Below are 18963 nucleotides of genomic sequence, written 5' to 3' on the forward strand. Positions count from 1 at the left end.
GGCTTGCGTTATCTTTCCATTAGATTATACCGCTGGGGGAGACTTGGCTCTCCTACAACCTGCACCTCGGGAAGTTTGGAACGACCTCAGTCATCACCCTGAAGTGTCTGCAAGGGTCTGTAAATTCTGCAGGGCCACTGAAATCTTGGATGGAGCTCACTGAAAACCCTAGTCCCCACCCCACCCCCATCTCTAACAAATAAAACTTCTACAAGAATGAAATCTGGGTTAAAATAAACAATCAATACAGGCTTAACCATAGAACCGGGAGCAAAAGCATCCCAAGCAACTGTAAATAGAGATTTTGCAGAGAAAACACAGCCTCAGACATCAGTGTGGAAAGGCAGGAGTGAAGTAACCTTGGGCAGCCTAGTAACCTAAGGCAGCCAGGTCTGTATTATTTGGTGAGGGGAAATGCCAGCTGTGCCTTTGTTCCCCTGAACAGCATTGTTCACAACAGCCTGAGACACTTTGCAGCCCTTGCACCTCCAAAACCAGAGGTTCCTTTAAGGCTGAAGACCCAAGGCAATCACTTGGCCTTTCTGCAACTCTGACCCAGGTCTGAAGATGGCCCTCTAGGGGCACCTGGGTGGCTCAGTCGCTTAAGCATCCAACTTCAGCTCATGTCATGATCTTGCGGTCTGCGGGTTCAAGCCCTGCATTGGGCTCTGTGCTGACAACTCAGATCCTGGATCCTGCTTCAGATTCTGTGTCTCCCTCTCTCTCTGCCCCTTCCCTGCTCACACTCTGTCTCTGTCTCTCTCTCTCTCTTTCTCTCAAAAACAAATAAACATTAAAAAAAATTTTTTTTTTGAAGATGGCCGTCTAGTCAGAAGGGTTATAACAGATCAGTAGTCAAGAAAACTAACCAATTCCTTCTGCGTGGCCACAAGCAATCACCAAGAGGCAAATTTTGAACTCAGACTCTTCCATTTCCATGCCCAAGATGGGTTCTATTTTCAGCAAGTGGCCCTTCTCGGGTAAGAAGCTCCTGAAGTTCATTCACATTAAGGGGGCGAGGGGTATGCTCTCCTTAGAAACACAGAAGCTAGAAGAAGGTTTCTTCACTTGAGGCCACAAGAAGTGTCACACAACCCAAAGGAGCTATAGCTCCTTCGGCTCTAGTCTGGAAAGGCATTCCTCGTGGGTCTGTTCCCACCCTTGCCGGCTTGCTTTACTCCAAGGAGTGACAAGAGGGAGACAAGAGGAAAGAGAAGGCACAAGACACCACAGGAAAGAGACACTCAGGTGAACACATACACATGTTTACACATGAGAGAAGGCATAGAGGAACACCTTTGGGCACCACGGGGCAGGTTCAGTCTCCCAGAGAACTCAGTTCTATAGACAAAGGAGCAAAGCAAACTTGTCCTGGGCCAGCCCAGCCTTCTCCCACCTCTCCCACCATGGGCCCAACCAAGCTTCAGAGGGCACTGACCAGGTTTTATTTCCAGCAGCCGAAGCTTTGGATCCTCAGGTGGGTGCAATCGTCTCTTCTTACGCCAGCAACGAGCAGGGTATGTGTATAGCTGGCCCGGAGCGAGGCCTGTGGATAGAGACAGCATAAAGGTTAAGGGCTCCAGGCTAGAAGGGGCCTTGGAAAATTCCTTGTCTGACCCTCTCCCTCACAGTGAAAGGAAACTGAAGCCCAGAAAGGTAAAGTGACTTAAGGTCACACAGCTGGTTGATGGTAGAGCACAAGCAGTATTAAGTCATCTGACCCCAGGACCCTTGCTCTGTCTACTCCACCATGCTGTCTCAGTAAGCCTACGCCATCACCATGACTAAGACAGTTCAGATCTCCTGGTCTGGGAGATCAGAGGGACCTTTCCAGATTTAACTGCACTGCAGTGTTTCCAAGGCAGGTGGACCCCTAGGTATTACCCATCAACTGTTCCTCTATCCAGGTCCAGGTTAAGGAGGTTCCCTTCAAGGCAAAGCAGCAGAAGTCAATCTGCCTACCTATCGACAGCCTGGATTGAGAAGCATTTCAAGGAAACAGGATCAAGGAGCCAGATTTCCTACCTACTGGCTTTCTCCACCCACCGTTAGCTGCTGGCAGTTTGCTAAACCCAATGGGAGCCCTAAGCAACCCCCATCAGAATATAAGCCTACTCTGGTGACCATGCTCCGGACTCATTCCTGCAGAGCCCGGATACATGTGCAACCCTGCCCACTTGCCTGGGCCTTACAGGAAGAAATGGACAAGAGTCCAGTGGCTGGGCTTATATACTAACCATACTGTCTCTCAAGAGTCTCCATTTAGATTTGAACTCTGGCAACAAAGTTCCACACCAGCATCATCTGTCATACCAACCACCCCATGAGGATCCTCCCTGCTTATCAGACCACAGTCTTATGGCTCCTGTGGCACATAGTGTGGTAGCCAGAGGCGTTGGAGGAATGTGGACTTTCCACAGTAGACAACGTTCTATTCCAAAAAAAAAAAAAAAAAAAAAGACATGGGGTGGAGGCTGGGAGGAGAGGGAGGAGGGCTTAAGACTAGTTAGGCAACGTGCAGACTAAAAAAACTGCCTGATACACCCAAAAGAAACCACCAAGTCAAGCAGTCCACTCCTGCTAGAGTAAAAAGCCTGGTGACAACAGGGACTTTGTCTTATTTTCATCAGAATCCCCAGAACTAGACCTGTGCCTGACATATAGAAGAATCAAACTAAACATTTGCTGAATGAATGAATGAGTGAGTGAATGAATACATTCCAGCTTCATTTAATTAGTCACAACTCAGTCTTCTGTAGATAAATGTGGCCTGTGACAACTGTCAGACCTATGTGAGGAGGTCATTTCCTAAACCTAGGACCATGGGGCTTAGAAGATATCAGGACCCTATTTCCATCTGCTGTCTGCCATTTGGGGACCATTTGTAGGGAAAATCTACAAAACTTTCATTGCTATATATCCATTTATTCATTTCTCATTTTTACTAGTCATCTCTACCCATTCATTTGTTTGGGTTCCAAAGCAGAGACAACTATTCCAGTACTAAAGGAACCAAAATTTTCAAATTCTCTTTATGTGCTAAGTTTCATTTTTAATTGCACAGCTGTTCCCACAGGTTGTAAGTCTGTGAAGCAGCTGAAGGTCCCTCCCCATTTTGGTTCTCAGAAACCATCAAGGGTCATAGAGCCTAGAGGCTCCAGAAAAATCTCTGGTGTCATGAGCTAAGGACTTGTGGTGTCCAAGAGTCCTCCCAATACTTAATTTTGTTGATAGCTTCATAGCTTCTGCACAGTGGGAGGATCCAGAAGCTCTGAGCTCCCCGTTGTCTGAGGACCAGACTTGTGGTTGATTTAGAGAAGATTAAATGAATCACAGTAAGGCTGCTCTCCCTCCCATGGAAGGTCCAGTTTTGACCTCTCTTTGAGGGAAGGCATCACTGGGAATAGTTCAATGTTTTTGATGTGATTCACTCCATGATCCTATCACCTCTGACCCTAGAACTCCTGTATGGCTGCATTGATTCTGATGTCTTCCCAAAGTTTGAGCCACCTCTAAGGCCTGGTATTCCCCATGATCCCAACAAAGGCCAAGTACAAAGGCTGTTTATGGGATCCCTGTTTATGGGATGCATAAACAGGTCCCACCAATCCCTACTCATCTTGGGTTAGTGATTCTTTTTTTTTTTTTACACTTTAACTATCTTACAATTCTATTTATCAGTTATACCTCAATAAAATAATAATAAAAAAGAACACAGAAATCAATTATAATTATAGCAGCTTATTATTCAGTTATGTTCAGTATTATATCTACATAATATAAGTATTAAGCACAAATTAAATGTATTGAGATTCTTTTCTTAGTATATTTTTTAAATTAATTTATTTTTTTATTTAAATCCAAGTTAGTTAACAAAGTGTAATAATGATTTCAGGAATAGAATTTAGTGATCCATCACTTAAATATAACATTGGGTTAGTGATTCTTAATCCAGATTGAACCCAAAAATTACAAGGAGAACTTCTTTTTTTTAATTTTCCTTAAGTTTATGTATTTATTTTGAGAAATAGTGCGATGGGGGAGGGGCACAGAGAGAGGGAGAGAGAGGATCCCAAGCAGGATCCATGCTGCCAGCACAGAGCCCAACATGGGGTTCAAACACACCCATGAAACCGCGAGATCGTGACCTAAGCGAAAACCAACAGCTGGATGCTTAACCAACTGAGCCACCCAGGTGCCCTTACCTGGAGAACTTCTTAATAACCTCAAGACCAAAAATTCATGCCAGACCTACCCAATCTGAATTTAAGTGGGTGGGAAAATTGGGCCAACTATTTTTTCAAGAACCTTATAGATTTTTCCAGTGTCTGACCAAGGACCTCTGGATGTCTAAGCATCATCTACTTACTGCCTAGATGTTCTCTCTGATATACCAAAACTGGTTAAATGGCCTTCTCTAAAGTGTCTCAAGGTTCCCAGTGTTTCCCCCAAGGTGTTGTCATTAATTGCCTGCTTACTAGAATGTCTCCCCTACTCGTTTTGTAAAATCCAGAATGACAGGAACCGTGCCCATCTCTGGTATCCCCAGTACTTAGCACAGTACCCGGTAGGCACCTCAAGAAGTACTTACCAATAAATTTAACCAGAACTGAATCAGATTCAGAAATGCAGAAAGTGAATGACCTACTATTCCTGGTTCCAGGAGACTCATCCACCCACATTCAAACCATCCAAGAGGGACCCCAGAGGCAGGCTCAGAAGTGAGCACAGAATCCACCCCAAGATGGCAGTCTCTATGCCTTAGGCTCCTTCTTGCCCCACAGGCTGCTTCAAAGTATTTCCAACCTGACCAAAAGCAGGTGAGTAAGAAGGGACTGGTCCAGACCAGCACTCTCAAAAGATCTAAATGACAAGAGGTCAAAATTGTCAACACTTGCCCAAGGGCCTATGCCCTCCCTGAGACTGTGGTCACTGCACGTGTTGGTCAGCAACACCAAGGCAGCCTCGGGCCCCTCCGTTTATAGCTGCAGACCCACTCACTCTCCTGGGATTAAGTAGTCCAAATGGCCAGAAGATGGGACTATTTTTATTTCATTCTTTAACTTTCTCTGATGGATTACAGAAGCCCTGTGATGCAGAGGAAGAGCATGAGTCCTCCTACCACCAATCCTGTAACCTTGGAAATATTACCACACATTTCTGACCCTGTCTCCTTGCCCATTAGACAAGAGTGTTAATAGTACCTACCTTACAGGGGCTGTTGTAGGCATTCGCTTATATTCAAGAAGAAGCTCTTTATAACCATGAAGCCTTGTGCAAACGTCAGTTATTAATTATCATGAGTTAGCGGACATAGACGAATCTGGACTCTATGGCCATGTGGCATGACAAGGCCCCCACCCCACGTGCCCATGCTGCTCTTTGCTCCTCTAGCCATGAGGGTAGAAATAGGCCTCTCTTTGATGTCTGCTTTGACTCCACCTCATCTCAACAAGCAAATGACCCCAAGAACTCTCTCGAGGCTCTAGCCCCCCTTCCTTGCCCTCCTCCCTAGGCTGACAAGCACCAGGGTGCCTTTATAGGGCCAATGCATTCAGCCCTGGAGTTCCACTTATAGAGGGACGAGCACAGCCCCGTGAGAGTTATGTTGTTTATCTCATTAGAACAGGAGGCACATAACTCAAAGCCTGTGTGTGTGGTAGATGGAGAGGGGAGGGAAAGGGGAGTAGGAGGAGGGAGTCACAGCTGCAGCCAGGGAAATTAACCTGAAGGAGTGAGCCTGGGGCTAGGGGGAATATGGAGGAGGGGGGAAAGGAGGCAGGAGACAAGAGGGCTGACTAGTCTTCCCTGGTAACCAAGGCCACAGCTACCCCTCCATTCACATACCCCACTGAGCAAAGTGCTTTTCTTTTCCTTTGAGCTGCAACTCCAGTTACAACACTCATACTCATGTACAAGCACAAGTATCTCTCTCTCTCTCTCTCTCTCTCTCTCTCTCTCTCACACACACACACACACACACACACACACACACACACACACACACTCACAAACTCACACACTTGCTGGAGGGAGAACTGTCTCCATAGAAAAAAATCATCAGGATGGGCTTGATGCCTGTATGGTCAGCAGATTCCAGACAAGTCACTTGTTACCAGCATCGGTCAAGTCAGCAGGTGGACCCTAAGTATCATTATCCCTGACAGACATGGCATGAGCTATTAAGAACCCAGATGGGGGCGCCTGGGTGGCTCAGTTGGTTGAGCATCTAACTCTTGGTTTTGGCTGAAGTAGTGATCTCAACGATACATGGGATTGAGCCCCGCATCAGGATCTGTGCTGGCAGTGCACAGCCTGCTTAGGATTCTCTCCCCCCCCCCCACCCTCTCTCTCTCTCTGCCCCTCTCCCATGCTCTTTCTCTCTTTCAAAATAAATAATAAACTTTTTTTTTAATTTTTAAAATAAGGGCGCCTGGGTGGCTCAATCAGTTAAGCATCCCACTTCAGCTCAAGTCATGATCTCGTGGTTCATGGGTTCAAGCCTTGAGTCAGGCTCTGTGCTGACAGCTCAGAGCCTGGAGCCTGCTTCAGGTTCTGTGTCTCCCTCTCTCTCTGCCCCTCCCCCACTTATGCTCAGGTTTGCGCTCTCACTCTCTCTCTCAAAAATAAACATTAAAAAAAATTTTTTTAACTTTTTAAAAGAATTCAGAAGATGAAATGAGATAGAAAGGAAGTAAAGATGACAGGGGATAGGAACAGGGTTTGAAAAGAAGAAAAGATCTGGAGTAATGCCTTCGTCCCCCAACCAGAGTTGAGCAGTGGCAGTTCACCCAGAGAAGGGCTCTCCCTGAAGCCTCTCAGAGAGGGGGATCAGCAGCCACCATTGAACCCTCCCTGCAATGGAAACCTCACTCCTTCACAAGACAGACTTCCTGTGGTTGATCAACTCTTACTGTGATAAACAGTTTTGCCTCACCCTTATTTTGAATCAAAGACTTCCTATATTTATGCCAACTTGTTCACCCTCTGTCCCCAGAGTGGACAGGTGTCACCTGTATCCAAGCCATCCATCCCATCCACCCACTTGGGTTTGAAGGACAGCCAACTGAGAGGCCAAGGAACTAGAGGGCATGGGAGTTAGAGAAAAGAGGCAGTGGTCACACCCACTCAGGTTGTGGTAACAGGATTTAAGGCTCCAAGTTAAGAATCCAAACACTGCTTCCCTTTTTCATCTCCCCCTTGCCTACCCCCTACTGGACAGGAAAGGGATGGAGCAGCAGGCTGCTCTTCAGACCATCACTGCCATTAAAGAGCTCCTCCGCATGCTGCTCCCACAGGTGCCTCCACAATGGGTCACCAACAGCCTCCATATTTATAAAGAGATAATGACACAAGTCAGGGGTTCTTCATCGAAACTGGGCATCAGAACTGTATAAGTATTTATTGAAAAGGGCTGGTGCCTGGGCTCTGGTCCAATCCTACTAAACCAGAATATCAGAAATACACCAAGGCAATTGCAGTTCGAAAAACTCCTACATAAGGAACTTTGCACTAGATCAACTCTTACTCATATTTATATCCCCAGGGCCCAGGACATAACAGGTGTTCCACTAATGTTTGTGATTGAAAACACCAATTGGACCACCTCTACAGAACTGGAGGGATGAGTAATAAGTCCCTAGGTAGGGCTTGAGGAGTAGACAAGATGTATTTCGTAAGCACTTAGACCCATAATATTTCCTGGTCCTTGGCTTATTTAAAAGTTGTCCTGACTTTGTGGACTACCTGTTCAGTGAAGCCCCTTGAACCATCCCAGGCCACAGTGTCTTTTCTTCTCCCCGATAGCCTGAAGTCCTGGGCACTAGGCACCATACCCTACCACTCAGCACAGCTCTCTATCCAGCTCCCCAACCATCCTCTCCCAGAACCCTGCCCCTTCTTCTCCATGAGCTTCTCTCCCTCTCTACTATTCAATTCTAATGTCCCATGGGCCAAGACTGGTGAGGTAAGCCTCAAATCCAGGATGCTGCCAGCCCCTTCTGGCTCAGGGGTTCCCAAGCCCCTCACTGGTCCCATTACACTCAAAAACCAACACAGTAACAAAGCTAACATTTACTGAGCTCTTACTCTGTCCTAGGCTAGTATCTCACACTCACTGTTACTTACAATAACAACTACCCTATGAGACATTTAAAGGACAAGGACAGTGAGGCTAACAGTGTTTAAGTAACTGGCACAGGATCACACAATTCAAAGGGTAATCTAGTCCAAGCCCACATTCAAGACCTCTCCACTAACCTAACCCCACCAAGCCATCCCATTACTGATCCACACACAGTAGGGTTGAAATCCAAAGTCCTTCCCTTGAGAAAGAAGCTCCCCACACTAAAACTATCAGGAAAATATCCCCCAGCCCTCCCACCCACCGCCATCAAGACATTTCTTGTGGAATTTATTTTCCCTCTACTTCCATATCACCAAGTAAAATTGCTCATGGAGAAATGCATCCTAATAATATAAAAGCATCATCGAGAGGCACATAAAATGTATGGAAAATCAGAAAAACAACCACTACATACTTTCTAAATTCATCAGAAAAAAAACTTTTCAAGAATAATCACATTATAATGTGAGCTTACATGTTATTGGGTCTCTTACCTGATACAAGAATTGCATCCCCAATATCCCTGACAAGAGCCTCCACCATGGCCTTTGTTTCAATAATTCTAGTCCTCACCCTTCCATGAAGCAGTCTATGGTGCTATTGAAATTTTGTGTTGTTAGAAATATGCCTACCAATCTCATCCACCACTGATAAGAATGCAAAATAGTTCAACCCTATGGAGGGAAATTTGGCATATCTAGCAAAAGTGCATATGTATTTGCCCTTTGACCCAGGAATTCCACTTCTAGGAATCTGTATCACAGATTAATATGCAAAAATATAAAAATATGTATTCATTGTAGCATTTTTTAAAAATTTTTTTTCAACGTTTATTTTATTTTTGGAACAGAGACAGAGCATGAACGGGGGAGGGGCAGAGAGAGAGGGAGACACAGAATCGGAAACAGGCTCCAGGCTCTGAGCCATCAGCCCAGAGCCTGACGCGGGGCTCGAACTTACCGACCGCGAGATCATGACCTGGCTGAAGTCGGACGCTTAACCGACTGCGCCACCCAGGCGCCCCCGTTATAGCATTTTTAATACTAGAAAAAGCCTGGAAATAATCCAATGTCCATCATAGGAAACTGATTGAATAAACCATAACATATGCACACAATGGACTATTATGAAGCAATTGACACATAGAGGGAGGGAAGTACACACTACAATGGAGTACACTATTAAGTGAAAAAAACAAGGTGGAGAATAGTGTGTATCATATACTATAATTTATCCAACAAATGGGGATACACCCATATACATATGTACATAAATATATATGTTGTGTGTTCACATATGGTTTTTCTTTTAGTGGAAAGATAAACCAAAGGCTTAGTAGAAACTTACAGAGAGCAAAAAAAAAGTATTAGTAACAAGGAGAAGAGGAGGAAGTTGCCTATAGAAACAGGAAAGGGACAGAGACAGAACAAGACATTCTCTGACTATACCATGCTTTATAGCTATGACTTTAGAACCATGTGAATATTTCATATGGTTAAATTAAAAAAGCAAACATCTGCTTCTGGCTAGATGGGAGTATCAAGGATCATATTTACTCTTTTACAAGAAACCAAAAGACAGATAAAATATGAAATAAAAGTTCTCAAGACACAGGACATCAAGAAATGGAGGACAGTGATGCCTGAAGCACTGGAAATGAACAAGGTAAGTCTACAGTCTTACCACCTTGAACGTGCCCAACTGTCTGGACATGAACAAGATAAGCCCTAGGACTGCCCCAGCTTACTACCTCAAGAGAGCTTCCAGATTGCAACACAGGGAAGAGAAATATGGGTGGAAACCAACAGACTTTCTGAGACTGAGTGAAAAGAAAGAGATGAGAGTCTGAGGAGACCAAGGTGACTAGAATTCAAGAAACAGAATTGTAAAAGAAGAGTGTTACACAGAAAAAGCGCTTCGGAGGTCCACAGAGACCCCCTTAGAGTATTCAGCTCCATATTAATCAGTGCTTATGAAGAAACTGTTCAATGTTGAGGAAAGAACCAGCCAGTAGGAACAGATATGAGTGCCTGGTGTGCAAAGGGGCTGGGAACAGTCTGTTCCCACCAGCATGTTAGCAAAGCCTCATGATTCATGGAGTACTGGGTTGAGTACAGAAAAGGGTCTTACCTCTCTGACAGGAAATTATTAGCCCTAGACTAAGCACTGCTCCAGTATCACCTAAAGATCACACACTGTTTCCAAGTAACTTAACTGTCCCAAAATAAAGCTCTAGAATAGTTATACGAATAAGTAATATATACAGCACCTACAAGGTAAAATTCATGATGTCTGGCATCCAATCCAAAATTACAAGGCATATATAAAGAAGCAGAAATATATGACCTATAATGAGGGGGGCAGGGGAACCAACCAATTAAAAACAACCCAGAATTGAAACTGACATTATAATTAGCAGCAAGAACATTAAGACAGTTATCATTTGTATTCCATATGTTCAAAAGTGAAGTAAAAAAATTGATTCTTCTAAAGATTCAAATTTAACATCTAGAAATGAAAACTACAATGTGTGAGATAAAAAGTACTGAATGGGATTAATGTCAGATTAGATACTGCAGAAGAAAAAATTAGTGCACTTGAAAATGCAACAACAGAAACTACCTCAAATGAAACCCCTGGGAAAAAGAACTTTTTAGAAGAACAGCATAATGAGCTGTGGGAAAACTTCAAACAACCTAATAATATGTGTACTTGGAGTCCCCAAAGAGGAGAAGGGGAAGAAAAAATATTTGTAGAAATAATGGCTAGAAATTTTCAAAATTTGATGAAAACCACAAACATGCAGATCCAAGAAGCTCAATAAAACTAAGCACAAGAAACATGAATAAAACTGTAACAAAGCACATCATAATCAAAACTGCCCAAAAAGAGTGATATTCTATATAGCCATTTAATACACACATGTGAATATTTATATGTCAAAATTTTTAATAATTTCATAGTCTTTGTAGCCACTCAGAAGGAAAAAAAGTGAAAGGTAAAATATTAAAAGTAGCCAGAGAAGGGAGCCATATTATATAGAGAGGACCAAAGAGAAGAGTGATTTCTCATCAGAAACAATGCAAAAACAAAAAAACAAACAAACAACAACAACAAAAAAAAAACAGTGGTTCAATATCATTACAGGACTGAAAGGGAAAAAAAAAATTTGTCGACCTAAATTCTATATTCTGCAAAAATCTCTCTCAAAAAACTAAAGCAAACTAAAGATATTCCAATATATACAGAAGTTGAAAGAATTAATCATCAGCAGACCCACACTACAAGAAATATTAAAGGAAGTCCTTTAGGCAGAAGGAAAGTGATACCAGATCTAAATGTGGGTATATACTATCAAATGAAAAGCATCAGGAATGGTTTAGTACATGAGTAATTATGTAAGATGTTTTTTTCTTATTCTTGAAAACTCTTTAAAAGATGATTAACTAAGGGTGCTTGTCTGGCTCAGTCAGTTAAGCATCCAACTTCGACTCATGTCATGATCTCACAGTCTGTGAGTTCAAGCACCTCATCAGGCTCTGTGCTGACAGCTCAGAGCCTGAAGCCTGCTTCGGATTCTGTGTCTCCCTCTCTTTCTGCCCCTCCCCTGCCTTCTCTCTCTCTCTCTCTCTCTCTCTCTCTCTCTCTCTCTCAAAAATAAATAAACATTTAAAAAAATTTTGTAAGATGATTTACTAAACAAAGATAATGACAATGTAGTAAAAGGTTTATACCATATGTAAAAATAAAATATATGACACCAATTGCACAAAGGTAAATTGGGGAAAGATGAAAGTATACTTGTATCAGTTTCCTATTGCTGCTATAATGAAGTGCCACAAACTCAGAGGTTTAACACAACATGAATTTGCTGCCTCACAATTCTAGAGGTCAGAAGTCTAAACTCAGTCTCACTTAGCTAAAACCAAGGCTTCAGCAAGGTTTCATTCCTTTTGGAGATTCTGGAGGAGAATCTACTTTTTTGCCTTCTCTGGCTTCTAGAAGCCACCCACATCCTTTGGCTCATTTATGGCTTCTTCCTCAATGGCATCACTTTGACCTCTGTTGTCACACCTCCTGCTCTGACTCTGACCTACTTCCTTCCCTTTATAAAGACCTTATGATTACATTGAGACCATCCGAATAATAATAATCTCCCCATCTAAAGGTCCTTAACTTAATCACATCAGCAAAATTCCTTTTGCCATGTCAGGTAGCATTTCTATGGTTCCAGGTCTGGATGTCTTTGTGGATGGCATTATTCTGTTTACTGGATACTGTTGTAGAGTTTTTATACTATTCATGAAGTAGTAAAATATCACCTGAAAGCAAACTGTAATTAAACTGTAATTAAAGATGCAGACTACAAACATTAAGCAATCACCAAAATAACAAAACAAAGAGTTATTAAGCCAACAAAGGAAATAAAATGGAATCATAAAAAATTTAACCCCAAAAGGAAGAAAATGAGGGAAAAGGGAATAAACAGATGGATAAATAGGAAACACATAGCAAAATGATGGGTTTAAACCTAATTTTAATAATAATCACATTAAATGTAAATAGTCTAAATACCTCAATTTTAAAAACACACAGTCAGGGGCGCCTGGGTGGCGCAGTCAGTTAAGTGTCCGACTTCAGCCAGGTCACGATCTCGTGGTCCGTGAGTTCGAGCCCCGCGTCAGGCTCTGGGCTGATGGCTCAGAGCCTGGAGCCTGTTTCCGATTCTGTGTCTCCCTCTCTCTCTGCCCCTCCCCCGTTCATGCTCTGTCTCTCTCTGTCCCAAAAAAAATAAATAAACATTGAAAAAAAAATAATAATAATAAATAAAAAATAAATAAAATAAAAACACACAGTCAGATTGCATTTAAAAAGCAAGACACAACTATATGTGCCTACAAAAAATACCTACTTTTAACATCAAATCCAAATATGTAAAAGTAAAAGAATGGAGAAAGATACACAATGATAACATTAATCAAAAGAAAGCTGGAGTGGTTACATTAATGTCACAGGAAGCAGATTTCATAGTAAAGAATATTAGTAGAGATAAAGTTATTACATAATGATAATGGATCAATTTACCAAGAGGACATAACAATTTTAAATGTGTATGCCCTTAATAACACAGCTTCAAAACATGAAGCAAGAACTAATAAAATTGTAAAGATAAACAGACAAATTCACAATTATAGTCAGAAATTTCAATTCTCTCTCTTGATAATTCATAGAAAAAATAAATGGAAAAATTAGTAATGATGAAGATTTGAGCAATACTATCAACCAACTTGACTTAATTGATATTTCTAGAACATTCCAACCACCAACAAGAAAATACACATTCTTTTCCAGGCCAAAGAGAAAATTTATCCAAGATGGGCCATATTCTGAGCCATATAAGTCTCAGTAAATTTTAAAGGATTCAAGTCATACAAAGTATTTCTGACTATATAGAATTAGAAACAAGTAACAGGCATACATTTGGAAAATCCCCCAAATGTTTGGAAATAACACACTCCTAAATAATCCATAGGTAAAAGAAGAACTCAAAAGACAAATTAGAAAATACTTGTATTTGAATGACAATGAAAATACAATACAAACATTGGTGAAATGAGGCTAAAACAGTACTTATATTTGGGGATAAACTATATTAGAAAACACCTATAGGAGAAAAAGAAGAGAAATCTCAAATCAATGACCTCAATTTCTACCTTAAGAAATAACAGAAGAAATAGAAGAGTAAATTAAATCCAAAGTAAGAAAAAGAAAGGAAAAATAAATATCAACACAGAAACCACAAAATAGGGAAAAAAGGAAAAAATATTATATCACAAGCTATTTCTTTGATATCAATAAAATTCATAAGCCTCCAGGTAGACTGATCAGGTGAAAAAGAAAATTCAAATTGCCAATTAAAAAAATAGAAAAGAATATGTCACAAGATTCTACAGATATTAAAAGGATAATGCACCAATGTTATAAACAACTTTGTGCAACCAATTTTGACCAACTTAGCTGAAATGAAAAAATTCCTTGAAGTTACACTCTACCAAGATTCACTCAATATGAAATGAATAACCTGAGTATCTATTAAAGAAATCAAATTTGTAGTTAAAACTGTTCCTACAAAGAAATTGCCAGGCCCAGAGAAATTCCCTGGTAAATGTTACAAAACATTTAAGGAAAAAATACCAATTCTGCATAAACTCTTCCAGAAAACTGAAAAGGAAGGAATACTTCCCAACTCATTATAAGAGGCCAACCTCACCCTGAGACCAAACCAGACACAAACACAAGGAAAGAAAACTATAGACAAATATTGCTCATAAACATGGATGTAAAACCTCTAATAAAACTTTAGCAAAGTGAATCTGATGATATATAAAAAGGATAATATATCATGACAAAGTGGGATTTATCCTCAGAATGCAATGTTAGCTTAACATTCAAATATCAATCAATGTAACTCCTCATGTTAACAAACCACAAAAGAAAAATCACATGATCATCTCAATAGACTCAGAAAAATCAGCTAATAAAATCCAACATCAGTTCCTGATTTAAAATTCTCAAACTAGAAGGAAGTTGCTAATAAAAAGCAACTACAAAATGCCCACAGCTAACATCATATTTAAAAATGAAAAAAAATGAATGTTTTTTCCTTAAGATCAGGAATATCATAAGGATGTCCACTCTAACCACTTTTTCTTACTATTTCAGTGGCCATTCTACTCAGTGCAACAGATGAGTAAAATAAATAAAAGTCATCCATACTGACAAGAAAGGTTGGGACACCTGGGTGGCTTAGTCAGTTAAGCACCCAACTCTTGACTGTGGCCCAGGTCATTATCTCACTGTTTGTGAGGTTGAGCCCTGTATCGGGCTCTGCACTAACAGCGTAAAGCCTGCTTTGGAGTCTCTCTCCCTCTCTCTCTGACCCTCTCCCGCTCTCTCTCTCTCTCTCCCCTTCTCTCTCAAAATAAATAAATAAACTTAAAAAAAAAAAAGGAAAGAAAAGTTTTCTTTTTCACTAACAACAATCAACTGTAGAAAACGCTGAAATGCTATAGCATCTACAGAAAGCTATTAGAATAAATGAGTAAAACAAAGTTTGAGGATACAGAATGAAGATACATATTTCTGTGTTTCTGTAAACTAATGACGAATAATCAGAAACTAAATTTTTTAAAAATCCATTTATAATAGTATCAAAAATGTTAAGTACTTAGAGATAAATTTGAAAAAAGTATGAAATATCTGTACACAAAAAACTAAAAATCATCAATGGGAAAAATTAAAGATAACAAATGGAGAGATATTATATTCAGGGATTGGAAGACTCAGTATTGAGAGTTGTTAATTTTCCACAAAATTGACCCATAGATTCCACATAATCCCAATCAAAATCCCAGCAGAGTTTTTGTAAAACTGGACAGACTATAAAATTCATATGGAAATGCAAAGGACTAAAATAGCCAAAATAACTTAGAAAAAGAAAAACAGATTAGAGGACTAACACTACTTGATTTCAAAATGCACTGCAAAAATACAAGAATCAAGACAGTATGATATTAGTGTGAAAACAGATAAACCAATGAAACAAAATTGAACATCCAGAAATAGAACTACATACATGTGAACATTTAATTTTTGACAAAGGTACAAAAGCAATTCAGTTGAGAAAGGCTAATCTTTTCAACAAATTATGCTGGAACAATTGGATTTCTATCTGCAAAAATATAAACTTTAATCTGTACCTCAAACCATATTTTAAAATTAATTCAAAATGGATCATAGACCTAAGTATAAAACCTATAATTATTAAACTTCTAGGAAAAAAAAAATACATTACTTGACATTGGATTAAGCAACAATTTCTTACATACAACCACAAAATCTCAATTCATTAAATAACAAATTGATAAATTGGACTTAATCAAAATATAAAATGTCTGCTCTTTGAAAGACACTATTAAGATAATGAAATAGGGGCACCAGGGTGGCTCAGTCAGTTAAGTGTCAGACTCTCGATTTCAGCTCAGGTCATGATCTCATGGTTTGTGAGTTCAAGCCCCTCATTGGGCTCTGCACTGACAGCATGGAGCCTGCTTTGTATTGTCTCTCCCTCTCTATCCCTCCCCAACTCTTGCTCTCTCTCACTCTCTCTCAAAATAAATAAACTTTAAAAAAAAAAAAGATAATGAAAATATAAGACAAAAACTGGGAGAAAATATTTGCAAAGTATATATCAAATAAACATCTTGAATCTAGAATATATAAAGGACTATCAAAATTTAACAATACAAAAACAATTCTCCTAGAGATCTAATACATATGATGGTGAACATAGACAACAATACTGTATTATAATCACCAAACTTTCTAAGAGACTAGAACTCAATTATTCCAACCACTAAAAAAAAGATTATTATAAATATGATAGAGCCAGTAATTATCACTACAATGGCAATCATATTACGATATATAAATGTATAAATTTAACATGTTGTACACCTTAAATTTCCACAATGACGTATGTCAAATAAATTTCAATTTTTTAAAAAAACCCAATTTTTAAATTTTTTTTTTCAACGTTTATTTATTTTTGGGACAGAGAGAGACAGAGCATGAACGGGGGAGGGGCAGAGAGAGAGGGAGACACAGAATCAGAAACAGGCTCCAGGCTCTGAGCCATCAGCCCAGAGCCCGACGCGGGGCTCGAACTCACAGACCGCGAGATCGTGACCTGGCTGAAGTCGGACGCTTAACTGACTGCGCCACCCAGGCGCCCAAAAAAACCCAATTTTTTAAATGGATAAAAGATTTGAGCATTTTACCAAATAACATATAGAGTCTCATAACATCATGGCCAAAATGTCTAGCAGTCAATCAAAATCATTCATATGAAGAACCAGGAAAATCTCAATTTGAATGAGAAAAAAAAAGACAATAGATATCAATGCAAATATTAGAATTATCTGACAAGGATTTTGAAGGAGGCATCATAAACATGTTTCAACAAATAATCACAAATACTTGAAAAAATGAAAAAATACAAAGTCTCAGCAAGGAAATGGAAGATATAAAGAAGAACCAAACAGAAATTGTAAAAGTTAAAAACACAATAAAACAACACAACAAATGCAGAGAATAGAAGAAAGAAGTAGTGAACTGGAAGAGAGAAAAATAAAAATAACCCAATCTGAGCAACAGAGAGAAAAAACAAAAACAAAAACAAAACAAAAACAAACAGAAAGACCCAGAGCCTGAGGGACTTATGGGCTATAGCAAAAAATCTAAAATTTGTGTTAGTAGAGTCCCAGAAGGATAAGGGAAAGAGAGTGGGGCTGAACATGTATTCAAAAAAATGATAGCTGAAATTTTCCTAAATTTGGCAAAAGATATAAACCTACAGATTCCAGAAGCTGAGTGAATTCCAAAACAGGTAAACCCAAACAAATCCACACCAAAACATATCAAAATCAGATTTTTGAAAACTAAAGACAAAAAAATGTCTTGAAAGTAGTGAGAGAGAAATGACACCTCACTTATGAGTGTTTATTTTTGAGAGAGAGACAGCAAGCAAGGAAGGGGCAGAGAGACAGTAGGACAGAGGACCTGAAGCAGGCTCTGTGCTGACAGCAGTAAGGCTGATGTGGGACTCAAACTCATGAACCTGAACCTGAACCAAAGTCAGATGCTCAACCAACTGAACCACTCAGGTTCCCCAACACCTCACTTACAAAGGAAAAGAATGACAGCAAATGTCTCATCACAAACCTCATCACACACCAAAAAGAGATGCAAAACATTTTTCAATTGCTAAATAAAAGGATTTATCAACCCAGAACTTTATATCCAGCAAAAATATCCTTTAGGAATGAAGGAAAAAATCTAGGCATTCCCAGAAGAAAGAAAACTTATGAGAAGTTATTACCAGTAGACCTACTTTAAAAGAATGGCTAAAGAAATACTTGATCAGAAAGAAATTATAAAAGAAGGCATCTTGGAACATCAAGAAGGAAAAAGGAACAATTAAAGAGTAAAAATATGAGTAAATATAATAGACACTTTAGGTTTCTAAGTTAATAGTTTGATAGTTGAAGCAAAAAAATTTTTTTTATTTCAGGTTTTTTTTTTTTTAATTCTAGTTAGTTAACCTGTAGTATAATATTCATTTCAGGAGTGAAGCAAAAATTATAATACTGTCTGAGATGGTTTTTCAATGTGTGCAGAGGAAATGTTTAAGGCATTGTGTTACACATGGGGGAGGGTAAAGGTATTGAAATAATGAGAGGGGCTGGTGAGTATGATTATGAGGGGGTAGTATGAGGGAGATCTTTGTGGTGATGGAATAGTTTTATATCTTGATTATAGTGGTGGTTCCACAAATCTATATGTGATAAAATGGCATAGAACTACACACACACATTTTACCAATGTCAACTTTCTGGTTTCCAGACTGTGCTCTGATTACATAAGATGTAGCCACTGGGAGAAATTGGGTGGAGGATTTGGGGGATTCCTCTGTACTATGTGTGCAACTTCCTGTGGATCTGTAATTATTTCAAAATAAAAACTAATTTTAAAAATACAAACAAATTATATGAAATTTGAAAAAAATAATACCTAATAAGTGAAAGCAAAATGAAACAAATCCAACTGTGTATTCAGTTAGTGGCACAACCACTCAGAGGAAGTATTTCAAGTGACCTTAAAACACAGTAATTTCACTCTACATCCTTAATAGGCAATGCCCTAAGGACAAAAAGAATTGCAAAAAAATAAAAGAAGAAGAAGAAGAAGAAGAAGAAGAAGAAGAAGAAGAAGAAGAA

General features: G+C 39.7%; 1 protein-coding gene across 4 annotated transcripts in view; it reads right to left on the reverse strand.

The window, feature by feature from the left end:
* Window positions 1-18963, reverse strand: part of DPF3 (double PHD fingers 3) — a 270407-nt gene that overhangs the window by 134881 nt on the left and 116563 nt on the right. For all 4 annotated transcript variants that reach the window (XR_005791035.1, XM_040477592.1, XM_040477594.1 and 1 more), the window contains exon 3: window positions 1439-1546. Coding sequence is in view for 3 of the 4 variants with exons in the window: in XM_040477592.1 (XP_040333526.1) it covers window positions 1439-1546 (108 nt within the window). In the remaining variant the exon portion in view is untranslated. The remainder of the gene's footprint in view (window positions 1-1438; window positions 1547-18963) is intronic.

This window comes from Herpailurus yagouaroundi, unplaced genomic scaffold (assembly GCF_014898765.1).
Source record: "Herpailurus yagouaroundi ecotype Mexico unplaced genomic scaffold, PumYag 141, whole genome shotgun sequence".
In the NCBI taxonomy this organism is placed as follows: domain Eukaryota; kingdom Metazoa; phylum Chordata; class Mammalia; order Carnivora; family Felidae; genus Herpailurus; species Herpailurus yagouaroundi.